The following is a 14205-nucleotide window of genomic DNA, read 5'->3' as shown; positions in this document are numbered from 1 at the left end:
TATTGTTATTGGCCAAATATTTTGAATATTATATCTCATACTACTGTATATCCTCTCTTTTCACCTCAGGTCCCTGCTCTGACACCTATTAAGGGCACAATGAGGATGCACCAGGTGATCAGCGTCTTACCTGGGCATATCAAGTACAGGGACATCAGTTGTTTCTGTCAGAGGCAGGATGGTCCACTGGATTGTGCCTGCTTCGACCTGAAAGTAGCTACTGTGAATGGAGTTCCTGTGACCCCCCCAAAACAGAATGAAGAGACCCCATGGCGACCAGCGGCAGTTGACAGCACACACATTGGAGGGTGGTGCGTCATTAAGTATGACGATGATGTGTACCCTGGTATCATCATGGACGTGGAGGGCGATAGCATTCAAGTGAAGTGCATGCATAGAAATGGAGTAAACAAATACTTCTGGCCAAGACCACGTGAAGATGTCAGCTGGTATGCAGAGGAACAACTTCTCTGTCTTATACCAGAGCCAAAGGCACTCAACAAGCGCTCAGTCCAACTTGAAAAGCTTACATGGAAGTACCTAGAAAATAACTTTATGTAAACTAAAAATGTACTCGAAGTTATGCACGATGATCAGAGCTCTTGGTTAAGGTGTTCAGGCTACCAAACCCAGTGGTGTTCCACAAGCCACTGGTGGTGGCAAAAAATGAGCATGATTATAGTTGGCCTCAGCAAAGTGCCTCATAAAGCCTTTGCCTACCTGTTTGAGCCCTCCAAGTTTTGGTGTTGGCCTTTCTTTTTCTGTGATTTTTTTTATTGGATATTCTGCTGAATAAATGAATTATGAAGCAAATTACTGTCTTCTTCATTAGCTGCCATTTTCCTCAGTCTCCAACGTAGGGCAATAGCCTACGTGCCCCACAGCTGGAAAATATTATGACATCACACAGACTTGCTCACAGGTCCTAGGGGCGTACCAAAGACCCCAAATCAAATTCTGATATATTGTTTTAATTCTGTTAATATTTGTTGCTACTCTAAAGTACACATTCTATAAGAAAACCCTGCAACCACAGACACAGCAGACCTTTGGGACGGAGATAGCCTTATGAAGAAGCAAAGGCAGATACACAAAGTTGCAGCTCCAGTTCCAAATAGTGGGTATATCAAACCAAAACGATTTGATATATTAAAACAATTTTAATAATTTAATATAAAAGATTGTTTTAACAATAGAATTAATATTTTAACCAAAAATTACACTTTAAAATGATAGGGCCTGGAGAGAAGGTCCTGAAGGCCCTGACGGACTTCCACTGGTGTCCACCCTGTTAGACGTATGTTATATTGGTATTTTTCTAGCATAGTTTAATGAAAATATCAAATATCAAGTGTATATTTGTACTTTTATAAAGAAATGAGAGAGGTTGATTATATATTCTAGAAACTTTTAGTAATTCTTATTGTATTTAAGTTTTCTCATGAAAAACAGTGGAAAAATATGCCACGTTGTCATAATCTACACTTGTTTTTCTCAATATATACTACTTAAAACTAATTAGGTATGAAATATATATCTAATTAGAGTTAGGGACATACAACTCTTGTTAAAAAGTCACTTTAATTGTAAGAATGCACTGAAAACTCATTTAAGCAGTTATGTGTATGTCCTTAACAGGGTGGACATATCCCGGGTGTCACGTGTTGTTAATATATCTATATATATAAAGATTTAGGTGCCTGAGCTTGACCAAAATGTTTTTTAGCAAATTAGATATGTCCTTTATAGAATAGAACATTAAAAAGTAGGTAAATCAACTATTTATTTCACCCAACTTGTGAAGTCCAAATGGCACCCTATAAAAAAAATGACCCAGCACACATCGGATACGATCCGTATCAGCTGAAAAAAAACGACTTTTCTCGTGATTTATCCGATTTGCCCGCTGTTGAGGCGATGGATATCACCAGCTACCTCGTCCTTCATACCTCCTACTACACGGCTAGCCAGATGACAGCGTATAAAATCCTGGAAGCTTTCAACTACTTCGTGTGTGGATGGGTGAATGACCTCGGCACCAAAGAGGCATTACACAAATGTCGCCTTGTTTTTGCCCGGGTGGGTGTTAACTGCCTATACCTTCTTACCTCTAAGTAGCATTATTAGGAGACATCTAGCTAGCTAACTTTAGCTACATGGACTCATGTAAGGCAGTGTTACGGCTGTCGCCTTGCCTTCAGCATTAACTGGCCTGTGAGTGTGTTGTGTGTGTATATATGTGTATGTTTGTTATGTGTATGTGTTTAGCTTAGGATATATTGTGTTTTGTGTGTATATATGTGTATGTTTGTTATGTGTTTAGCTTAGGATATATTGTGTTTTGTGTGTATAGACAGCTCAGAGCCTTTGAACAGCCTGCACGTTGTTTATATCACTCTATGTTGAGGTTAATATTAAAAACAACCTCTTTACCAAGACCATCTGGTTATGTGTTGCTTGTGATGTTGTTAAATGTATGTTACCAACTCGCAAGTTGTGAACTGGAGCTTCAATTGTGTAGGTCAACCATTCCCAGAGGTCTGGAGAAACACCATTAAAAACGTGGATTGTAGCTAAAGAAGATGGAGAGGTTGTTACAGCACACTGTAACTGTATGGCTGGGTAAGTCATAAAATAAATATCCCAACCCAAAGCATATTTGACACAACACTTAAGCTCAGACAAAATAATGCCTGCTATAATATTCATGTTATACCATTACTAGCTTTTACGATCAATCTAGTTATTCTAGTATGTCTCTGTCTATACAGTTTGTCAGAATGCTGCTCACATGTTGGAGCAGTTCTGTTTGCAATCGAAGCAGGTGTGAAGATGAGAGAGACTGCATCCTGCACCACTGAGAAGTGCAAGTGGCTAATGCCATCACATGTCAAAAAGGTATTCAGACCCCAGTGGTCAGTCAGCTGTTCAAGCCGTCCTTGCCTGTCTCATTGTTACACTGCACCTACATGTATGTTCACATACATGTTGGTCTGTCTCTCACATGTGCAGATTCCTGCTGCTCCAGTTGCGATGATAGACTTTTCATCCGCAAAATCCAAAAAGCAAAAACTGGATGATGCCATTGCTGGAAGGACAGGTGAGAAGCACACATTTCAGCGTCCCACAGTCCAGGGTTCAAAGTTGGAGCGAGGATCAGAGAGGTATATGCAGTTTTTCAAGACTTTGAGCAGAAATTCCCCAAGAAGTGCTGCACTGATGTCCAGGGCTTTGGCTGAACCCTCAATGGCCATACATGGGAGCGTCGCCAGACGGAGGTGTCACGTGCACCTGCCATGGAACTGGTATCTGTGAGATAAAGGTAAGTTATTTGTTCAGTATTGTGCTACAGTAAAGCGGGTAAGTATAGGATTGTGACGTGATCCTGAGTCTGGGGATCCTCTCCCAATACATTTTGAGCTGCAGACAATTATTTACAGTACAATATATTACTTTTCTTTTCATTGAACTTTTAGTGCCCACACAGAAAACAAGAGGAGGCCAATCTTCGCCTGTGTGCTGGAGAACAGGGCTTCTGTCTCGTCAACGATGGGGGCACTGTGAAGCTGGACAGGAGACATGCCTACTACCATCAAGTACAGGCTCAGCTCCACCTCGTTGATGTTGACTACTGCGACTTTGTTGTCTGGACTAAAAATGACCTCTTTGTAGAGAGAATTGTGCGTGATGTGGACCTGTGGGACAACATCATTCCCAGAGTTGAGAGTTTCTTCAGACTATGTGTTCTCCCTGAAGTGTTGGGACAGCAACTTACAAGGGGAAAGGTAAAAGTCATAAAGAGTTGGTGTGCTCATTTTTTTCCACAAGAACATGTTAGTGCATAACTATCAGGTGACTAAAAGCCTCCTCTCCCTGTCTGCTGTTCCATTTTTCAGTTTCAGTTGCAAGATGATCAGGAGGGAGAGAAGGCGGGATTACCAGCACCTGTGGTCTGTCCTGGTCCCGGAAGTTGTGGTTCTCTCCTTGTTGCATTATTATTACGTGCCGTAGTGGGTGCTGGTGTTTGGGTGTGTGTGGGTGTCTTTTTCTCTCTCCCTCTGATCTCCCCAGGTGCTCCCAATCTCCAATCAGCGCCTCCATATAGGACATGAGGAAGGTTGCAGTCGCTCTCCCCTTATCTTAAGCTTTGTTTGACAAGTTGGCTGGTGAGCCCTTTTTCGTTGTGTTAATTAAAAGACCACTTTATGGCGTCAGAGATCAGTTTCCTCTCCGCCGGTTATGTTGTGTGTCGCTACTTCCCTTTGTACCCCTATATTTACAAGGGAATGTAACATTTGCACAGTGGCAGCTCTTTAACCTACATTACAGCACCTTCATATTCACTGACCACACTCACTAGAGGAAGTAGGGCTGTGTGATATATTGCTATTGTAAAAAAGATGTTTACTGAAAAGAATAAATGATACTAAGACTGAATAATACATGGTTTCTTATTTACATTTACAATAACCCTCAATGGCCATACATGGGAGCGTCACCAGACCAATTGTCATCTCTAGAATATTGTTGAATGAATTAAGCCTGAATGTAGATGCAAGTTGTATATTGAGTAGGGCTACACAATTTTCAACACAAAAAGATGTTTACTGAAAAGACTTGAACACAAGATGTTTGAACACAAAAAGATGTTTACTGAAAAGATGAAATGATACTGAATAATACATGGTTCCTTATTTACAAGACTACAGCTCCATGACTTTACTCCAATGGGACGACAGACACTGACAGATTAGACAAGGCACAGCAAATAACCCCAATCTTGTCAATTAATGCTAGTGCCTCACCTGGTTTTGTTAGCATGTGCTCTATGGGCACAGCCCTGCTTTGCAGAATCTGATATTTTCTTCTGACTAATCCTATGACTCTTTCAACATGAATACGCACATTAGCTATTTTTCTCGTCTCTTCCACCTCGTATGCTGACAGCTGACTTTTCCCCCTGGTGAATGCAGGCATCATTCGTCTGAGTCTGAATCCCATTGGCATTGTAGCTTGAAGTACATGTCGCTCTGGCCACTCAATTATAAATTCTGTACTCTCGTGAAGTATGTCAATTAACTTATGCCAAATTCTAGAAGCAGTGGAGAGAGAGATGTTGAACCTGAAAGCCAAATCTTTCAGAGGGAGATTTAGTCTCAGCCTCAGCAAAACTAAAATGAACTGTTCAAATGGAGACATAGGGCCACAGGTGATGTAGGGCTCGCACAGTTGAAAAACCTGAAGTAAAACTAAGAAGTTGGGGAGCCCGGTGTAAAACTTTGTTTTCTCTTCGTTGTTCTCAAAGGACTCCTGGTTGAACTTTGTGTCCAGTGCCTTTGTCCGAAGATCTCCCAGCTCTGTTGTGTTCTGTCTCAGAACATCCTCCATCCTCTCGATGTCCTCCATCGTTAAATCAGTCTGGCATCCTGCATCTGCATACAATATAGCAGTAGCAAGCATAATTAGTTATTTAAAATAGTCAAATATGAATGTGAATTTTTGTGAAGTTATCTTTTTGACAACCTTTTTACAGACATGCAGTTCATTCATTCAAATTAGTGCTCTATTTTCTAAACCTAATTCAAAGTTTGCATTGATTTTCTGACAATCACATTTGTAATATTTAATAATAATGCTGGTGGTTAATTGACCTTGTTGGTCATTTAATATCCCACTGGTGTCCTCTGGTTGTGGGCTGTCAGACGGGGGCTGCGTGGGTTCTGGGCTCTTGGTTGTCTGCAGGAGATCCAACAAAGCCTCTGCACATTCTGATTGTCTTTGTTGGTCTTCCTTGAGCTCCTATCCTCTGCTCTCGTCGAAGAGATGCCTCTGATCTGGGCTTACTTGTTGTGTGGTAACCGAGGCTAACAGTGGGAGCCCAGTCTACCGACTCAACGTCACCCAAAGCGCTAGGGCACCCTAAAAAGTCCCAACAAAGTCCATATTAGACTACAGGTAACTTAAACATGATCAGTATTACTAAGTAAATACGCATTTAACCACAACCCAATAATACCTAAACAAAGCCACAAAAACCAAGTTAGCTAATACCTCTGATGAAGTGGTCGCTGCAGACCCGTGCATTAGACGACTCTGCTCCTCCCGACCGCAGATGTAGGTTTGAAAGCCATTTTTTCCGGCCTTCTTCGGTTAGCTTCTTAAATTGCTCAGCTTTATGGACGACAACCTTCGGAACTCGGTAAAACCTCTTGTTTTTCTCTCGGCCGGATCGATTGGAACAACCGTAAACTACACAACACACCGGCATTTTCACAATGGTAACAGCAGCTAGATCCTCTGTAGAAAATTACTTCCTGACCTCCAATGGAATTTCGCGCCAAAGGAACGCAACGGTGTGACGTCACGTGAAACCAAGCTATATATGCCATTTTCGCGGGCTTCAGCTGCGCCTGGGTAATTGTGACCTGAGCGAAGGCTCGCAGGCAGGTTAGCTGCTGCGCACGGGTAATATGTTTTGTTCACCTGATTGAAGTCTTACAGGCACATTGCCTTGTTTTTTGTTTATTAACATTGACAGTGTATTTTTGTGATCTCCATAATATGTTATATTTGGTAAAGATAGATATATTGATAGAAAGTATTATTTGATAGCGTTATGTGTTTATATTGACTATGTTGAATTTCTCCTTGAGATACAGTAATTGACTGTGACAGACGGATAACTCAAATGGAGAAATGTGATGTTTGTAAAGTACAGCTATTTGAATGTAACTGTGTACTTTGAATTTTGAATAAAAAGCAATCCAGACGATCAACCGGATCCTGTATAGAATTATTGCTGCTGCACTTTTCTGTTTTCTCCAGAAATCATTTATTGTTGCTGTGGTACCCAAGCTTTTGGGATCCGTAACAAATGTGTTTGTGCAGCTGAGTGTCAAGAACTGTGCTTCAAATAGTGATAGGTTTAATTGTAGTGCTCCACCTGTATACATGTATGTTTGTTTGTTTGTTAATTTGAGTAAAGTTCCATTGTGATTGACATAATTGTTGTTTTCTATGGTTGCCAATTGACCCACAGTCAATGGTTCATGAACAGTTCATAGCCAGCCATTGAATTATATTCAGTGACTGGGTATGAACTGTTCATGAAGTTGTTATGAACAATTCTTGAAATGTTCTTGGTTGAATACTGAATATCCCTACACACTCACTGAAAACTCCATTTCATGAATTGTTCATGAACCTGCCTAAAACCATATTCCATGAATTGTTCATGAACCATTCCAGCACAGGAGTTTCATGAGTAGTTCATGAACTGCCCTAGTGCCATTTAATGTTCATGCAAATTTCATGAACAGTTCATCAACTTTGTTATGAGCTGTTTATGAGCTGTTCATGAATATGGTTCACTGATATTCCATGAACCTTTCATGACAAGTTCATGAACAGTTCACTATCATCTCACTGGGGTTTGCAGTCGTTCTTGATATGGTAGGTCCTTTAGTTCTGGAACCAGCTTCGTTGCCCTTCTCTGTATTTTCTCGATGAGCTCAGCATCCTTTTTGTACATGGGGCACCAAGCGACATTCCCATACTCGAGGAGTGGCCGTACAAGAGAGATGTATAAACTACGTACTACGCATGGTGTGTACTGTATCGCAATGATGCGAATGATGCTCGAAATGTCCCATATAGTCCTACGTCTGTTTCCAGTGACTTCATTTTGAAAATCAGTTCCTGACGGACGGCCCAATATTATAGAATTAAACGAATAAATTAAAACAAGGATAATTGTGTGTTATTGTTGAGTAAATAACAGTGTGTTATTTAGAAAAAGATAACAAATTCGAAGTAAAAAAAGATTTAAAAAAATACAGATTTCAGTATTCTGAGGCTCTGAGCACCATTTATTTTCCTCACGGACGGCAAAAAAAGTCCGACATTGTACGATTTAAAATAAAAACAATAATCGTGGCTTGATAGTGAGTAATAACATGTTTTTATGAACCACACAGCTTCCGGTCTTCAGTATTCATTTGCGTCTCATATGCACGCAAAACTCGGACTCAGAACTCAATGGGAATAGTTGGCATATGATAGGCACGCAAAATCGGACTTTAGCGTATCTATTGCACGCATTTCCAATGTGTAAAGTCGTGTCATTTGTACGCAGACTGAAGAGAGTGGGTTGACTCTCTGTCCTAAACGGCTTGTTGGAGCTCCTGCCCCCCCCCTCCCTGTGAGCCCAGTGTGCTCTGATTGGTCGGGACGTTGAGAGGCTCGTTGCTGCGATCTGCTGCGAGGAGCGGAAGCCTGTCCGCTCCTCGCAACAGTTCGCAGCAACGAGCCTCTCGGCGATACAGCGAGAACAAGCGAAATTCATCCTGAGTACACAAACACTCACAGCCGAAGTAAAAACAATAAGTGTGGCTTGATATTGAGTAAGAAAAAGGTTTATAACGCTGTGCGCATGGGTCTGCGGAGAGCATTTCTCCGCCACCCCAACGTAGAAGTCCGAATAACGTTTACCCATTTAAACAGTTGTGGTAGATACCTTGTTTGTTTTAAACATCATAAATACAAACAACAATTAATACTTACAGGTTGTGTACCCGAATCTCCCGCTGGTCCAAACAAAGTAGGAACAGCATCGTTCTTCAGTGCCCTACGCTGTGCATATCCGGCATGAATCGCTGAAAGGTTTGAGAAGCTTTGTTTCGTGAAAGGCTGGCAGAGGGTATTCACACGTCACAGTACCCAGGAAGAAAACATTGGAAAATGAGAAATCTCCAACGAGGCGTTTTGGGGAGGTATTTTATGTGTTAGAGTTTTACTCCCGACAGGGTGTACTTTGAGGGTTTTTGACTCTGCAGACCGTTTACATGCATAAAAACCTTCATAACACACAAAAGCATGACATGGGCCCTTTAATAACACACAGTGGACCAACAGCACCCCAAACCATCACCGACTGTGGAGACTTCACACTGGACTTCGATGAACTTGGATTCTGTGCCTCTCCACTCTCCCTCCAGACTATGGGACCTTGATTTCCAAATGAAATGCAAAACATACTTTCCCCTGAAAAGAGAACTTTGGAAATAGATGGTCTGTCAATCACATCTGCTCACAACCAATACTTACAGAAACATGAAACCAAAAACACAGAAGTCAAAAAAACAACTGACCTGGGGCCTCATTTATAACGCCTTGCATAGGATTCACGTGGGAAGGTTGCTTACGTAGTAAAAAGAAAAAAAATAGGTACAGAAATGTTCCGATTCACCAAACATTGCGTACCGGCGAGGGATGTGCGTACGGCACTTCCTACGCCTGTTTCCCTTTATAAATCTCAATCGACTCGAAATGCGGCGCAGCTTTTGCGGGCTTCCCGTCACACCCATATTTGCCCATATATACAGACCCGGCGGCAGACATACGTCTCTGGGCGGGCATTTGATTTACCAGGACGGGCCCACCACGACACTTACAATCTGAATTGTCAACGGGGGGGGGGGCTGTTAGACGCTCGAGATTTGTCAACGGGGGGCAAGGGAGGCGCTCGTGAATTGTTGTTACGGAAACAGAGGGGTTTTAGGTTGCCATAAGGCTGTTGACGGTCTTATTATAGGCTACATCCATTGGTTGGTTTTGTGGCACATTTGTAACGCTGGCAAACTTGAGCGCACACAGGGTGGAGAGGTGGAGTAAGGTTGAGCAATAGAGAGAGAGAGAGAGAGAGAGAGAGAGAGAGAGAGAGAGAGAGAGAGAGAGAGAGAGAGAGAGAGAGAGAGATAGAGAGAGAGAGAGAGAGTAGATAGAGAGAGAGAGAGAGAGAGAGAGAGAGAGAGAGAGAGGATGTGCAGCGGTCTGCTTGCGCACAGAGCAGGAGTTTGTGAGAGAGCCGGCTTGAGAGTCAATTTCTCTTCAGAATATAATTGATTGCCAGCCTCCCTTGTCCCTGGCTGGCTTGCTAGCTCGTTGATAACGTAACTGATGTCTTCTAATGTGCCTGCATCTGGCGCTGAGTTGCCATATTCCTTTCAAGTGTATAAGTGTGAACCACTTCCTGATATCCATTGTTGCAGATAAATATAAATGATAATAGCCAAACTACCCTAGCAAGAGTAAACTGACAGGCTGCCGTGCCGCATCTCACTCAAAAACCCACACGACTCAACCCAGCGAAAAACCAGTCTCGCGCGCAGCCTTTCATTCAGAATTTCATTCGGAATTTCATAGCAAAAGAAAAAAATGATATTAAACTAATCTTTCAACATAGTTTAAAATTAGGGCCGGGACTCGATTAAAAAAATTAATCTAATTAATTAGAGGCTTTGTAATTAATTAATCGAAATTAATCGCATTTTTAATCGCATATAAATATTTGACCTGAGAACAGTGAGAAGCAATTTTTTTCACATGGATTTTAGTATACCATGAGGCGCATTCACACCGCAGTACTTTTCCCACAAAGGTTCATGAGAACTTAGTTCATGAGAACAAATGAAGCCGCTGACGTCACTTCTTCTTCTTCTGCTTTGGGTTTACTGGCAGGCCGCAAACCACTTCACGGCGTATACTGCCGCCCGAAGTCCCCGGCCGGAAGTCCCCGGAGTTGGGGACTGGCTTCAGTAGAAGCTGCTGGGAGTCCCAGCAGCTTCTACTGAAGCCTTCCGAGTAAATCGCCAGAACGCCGACACCTCCTCATCTCCACCGCTCCCATGTTTTATTTTGTGTTGCCATAAGTTAGTCTCTCTGCGTTTCTGCGCTGGGCTAATGCTAATGCTAATGCGAGGATAATAAAATGGCGGCTTCACCAAACTTTTTGGGAGTTTTACGGGGCGTGGTTTGCAATCCGCCCAGCCAATCAGAAATATAGCTCTTTTCTCACAAGAGAGCCGTACGAAAGTCCCTGCTCTCTAGCAGCGCTCTGCTCTCTAGCAGGGACTTTCGTGGGGGGTAAAAAGGTTCTCATGAACTAATTTTAGTACCGGCTCTTTTTGGTGTGAACCATAGACTGTATGGTGTGAACGCGATAAAAGAGGCTAACGTCCACGCTAGCTGCTATATGTTTTGCATTGAGGTGATACTTGAGGCTTGATGTGCTGCGGTGATATGCGAATTCCTTTTTGCATAATTTGCACACAACCGTGCTCTTATCAACGCTTCCATCCGTCCGTTTTTTAAAACAACATTTCCCACTGTTGTTCACTGTGGTTTGTTGTTGTCTGAAGTCATGAACGTTAGTTGGTGCTCCAGTATAATCGGTACGCCTGAAACTCATCCAGTGAGAAACGTTCCGCGGTGCAAAAATAAGTGCGATTAAAATGCGTTAATTTTTTTAACGCGTTAATTTTTGTGTAATTAATTAATCTTAATTAACGCGTTAAAGTCCCGGCCCTATTTAAAATAAATATTAGGACAAAGCCCTACAAATAACAACAATAAACATAATCAGTTGCGGCTCCAGAGTATTTTTGTTGGGTAATCTATGGTAGGGCTAACCCATACAGTGGTGGGGCTCAAGTCAGTATTTGTAATGTAATTACATACACTCTCCCCTTGATAGTGAAACGCCACGTATGAGGTTTAGATTATTTCCCAGTCTCAATCCAAATTGAACTGTATGAAATAAAAAGGCACATTTGTCTTGTCGTAAATAAAAAGGGCAACCTAGAGCCAATCCTGCAATTTCCCCACAGGTGAAAGAGTTGACATGCTGAAAGCCCAACCCCTGCAGGGGGGTCTGAGGGGATCGACATCGACATCGATTCTTGATTTCTATCAACACGTAATGTTGTATCGATGTATATAGAGATGTACTCATAGACTGTATATCAGTGGCGAGCCCTCTGTGAGGGCCTAAGATATTCTACAAAAATAATATCTAAAAACATTAAAAAATATATATATATTTTTTTTTTATTTAAACATTTTTTTTTTGTTTTTTTGTTTTTGTTATATTTTTCATTAGTTTTACCAAAATAACTTGATTTAATTGTATTTAAAATAAAATTTCCAAATAAATAAATCCTTCGAATCTGCCTATTCAGTTTCTGTTGGAATGTGAAGGGTTAAATGAAAGAAGCTCGTCTCTGCGAGTGTGAAGAGAGGAGCTGTTGGACGTTCAGGCGGTCCAGCTATGAATTCACAGAGGGCCCGCTATAGTAACTGAACGAGAGAGTGATGTCAAATGACAGTACAATTGACCAATCATATCTTCCCTCTAAATGGGTGGGTGTTATTATCGCGGACTTTATGACAAGTTCCGCCCGCTGTGAAACTTTTCTTGTTTCCATAGCAACAACAACTTCCTGTCAACAGCGTTAACTCGCCTTCAAAATAAAAGCATGCCAAATTACACTTAAGACATACAACTGCAACGAAAGTAACAAACACAATGCAATATCCTTTTCAATTTCAAAGAACACAAATAGGGTTATTTACAAGTGTTGTTTTGTGTGGTAGAGGGTCGCTTTCATTGATGCGTTTTGCACCCCTGGCTGTTGTTTTGATATTCCGCTGAAGTATACGCTGTGACGTAATAACTCGAGGGAAGGGGGGGGGGGGGGGGGTCAGAGGGCCTAGGTATAAAAGTCACGGCTCGCCACTGCTGTATATAAAGGATGTAGTACAGCAAAAGTATTCTCCGTCGGGACTTCCTGCAACAACACCACGCCGTTATCTTGATTCTGATTGGCGAGAAGACATTATCAAAGATGTTCTATTGAGAAGACGATCACTACGTGACAAAACCTTCAAAAACGTTTCTAGTCTTCGGTATTTCCAGACAAGTGACTGCTGAAATCAATCTTACTAACTGCTGTCTGTGCAATTTACTCCGCGCGAGTTGGCAGACTTTATTTTGCTTACTTTAACATCATTTTTTATGGTGGGGCTAAGCCATTTCTTGGTATGGCTGTAGTAGCCTACCCCAGTATACCCTGGCGCCGCCACTGAACATAATAATAAAACAATTAAAATGTTGTATTCAGCCCTGATTAAAACAGCGGGCCCAAATGCTGGATGGGCGGGCCCGGCCCCATGGGGCCCGCCCATGACGCCGGGTCTGCATATATAGTCATTGATACGCCCATAATCAGGGTTGGGTTGTAACGGAATACATGTAACAGCGTTACGTAATCAGAATACAAAAATCAAGTAACTGTATTCAGCTCGCGTTACATGAAAAACGAGTAATCTGATTACAGTTACTTTCGTAAACCTGAAGTGAATACATTTTGGATTACTTATTGGAATTATTGGTGGAAAGATTTCCTCACAACATTTAAGTTTCAGAAACCGGCTCGAGTGCACTAAAATTTGAAAGTACACAGCCGAAAACAATCCGCCCCTTCCTTCAGACTTCCTTACAGAGCACCTCCTCCAACACACATGAACGCGCAATGCACGCCCAATGAGGGCACGCCCAATGAGGGTACGAGATACATTTGTGCGTGCACGAGATGGAAGGCTGACAGACGGGGCGGCAATCCAATCCGTTTAGCCGGGCCGGCTAAACGGATTGGTTGTACTTTTTACAGTATTACGGCTTCCACAGATGACATGTTTGTATGGATTTTTTGTCAAAGCACTTAAGATATTCATTGCTATCGGGATGTTAAGAGCATTCCATGGAATATAACAAAAAGTGTATCTCGAGCCGGTTTCTGAAACTTACCTACCCCACCTTTAATATTCATTACTAAAGGTACAGCCGAATCATCACAGCCCACAAAACCTATTACCACCGCAGATGGACCAAAAAAGCGTTTGAAAAAAAATCGCGGGTCCGCTCAGTGAAACAATAACAGCGAAACATGGAGGAACAAAAGTCTGCGTTTAAATCGCGTGTGTGTGGTTAAAACACATCAGCCTGCGGTCGCTCTTTCTTTAGCCTTACTAATGATTATTTCTGAAGGTAAACACAGTGAAGGCGGTGCGTGAAAGGCACTGCACGCTCCTCTTCTCAGAGGCTGAGTTAACCCTCCCGCTGCCTCCTGGTGCTGCAGAGATTTCATGAAGTGAAGGAGGTTTTCCTTCTATAAACGCTGTGGGCAGCAGATACTGTGAGAGTCACGGACATGAATACATAGATCAAGGCAGACTGGTGCACACACTCTCCTGTTTTGCCGATCCGGTGCTTAAACAAATATAGCTCTACACCCCTGGCCGACATGTCCTTAAAATGAAGTCCGAGTTCGACATTTTAATTCATGTCCTGCCAACACTGGCAGGACA

The 14205-nt window shown here is 42.2% G+C and overlaps 2 protein-coding genes and 1 long non-coding RNA gene across 6 annotated transcripts; 2 read left to right on the top strand and 1 right to left on the bottom strand.

Moving 5' to 3' along the window:
* The first annotated feature begins 2108 nt into the window (after positions 1-2108).
* Positions 2109-3178, top strand: LOC117545450. Its single transcript, XR_004568838.1, has 3 exons — positions 2109-2622; positions 2804-2898; positions 3013-3178. It is a non-coding gene; the product is annotated as an uncharacterized LOC117545450 (long non-coding RNA).
* A 55-nt stretch (positions 3179-3233) lies between these two features.
* LOC117545435 lies at positions 3234-4221 on the top strand. 2 transcript variants are annotated; one of them, XM_034215217.1, is made up of 3 exons: positions 3234-3322; positions 3477-3785; positions 3897-4221. In XM_034215217.1, exons 1-3 carry the CDS (start codon positions 3257-3259, stop codon positions 4110-4112), a joined length of 591 nt encoding a protein of 196 aa, XP_034071108.1. In that variant the 5' UTR covers positions 3234-3256; the 3' UTR covers positions 4113-4221. The 2 variants fall into 2 exon arrangements, with proteins under 2 accessions (XP_034071108.1, XP_034071102.1); XM_034215211.1 differs by having other exon boundaries at positions 3864-4221.
* Positions 4222-4696: 475 nt separating this feature from the next.
* Positions 4697-6574, bottom strand: LOC117545465. Of its 3 annotated transcripts, none has more exons than XR_004568841.1 (2): positions 5652-5787; positions 4697-5432 (listed from the first exon to the last, which is right to left on the bottom strand). XR_004568841.1 is itself a non-coding variant. In XM_034215243.1 (2 exons), the coding sequence occupies exons 1-2, from the start codon at positions 6266-6268 to the stop codon at positions 4720-4722; spliced, it is 930 nt and encodes a 309-aa protein (XP_034071134.1). In that variant the 5' UTR covers positions 6269-6574; the 3' UTR covers positions 4697-4719. The 3 variants fall into 3 exon arrangements, 1 of the variants encoding a protein (XP_034071134.1); XM_034215243.1 differs by lacking the exon at positions 5652-5787 and adding an exon at positions 6052-6574; XR_004568842.1 differs by lacking the exons at positions 4697-5432; positions 5652-5787 and adding exons at positions 5804-5919; positions 6052-6574.
* Between the last annotated feature and the right edge of the window lie 7631 nt (positions 6575-14205).

This window comes from Gymnodraco acuticeps, unplaced genomic scaffold (assembly GCF_902827175.1).
Source record: "Gymnodraco acuticeps unplaced genomic scaffold, fGymAcu1.1, whole genome shotgun sequence".
NCBI classification, from domain to species: Eukaryota; Metazoa; Chordata; class Actinopteri; order Perciformes; family Bathydraconidae; genus Gymnodraco; species Gymnodraco acuticeps.
The sequence above is the reverse complement of the archived record's forward strand: the minus strand, read 5'-3'. Positions and strand labels throughout refer to the sequence as shown.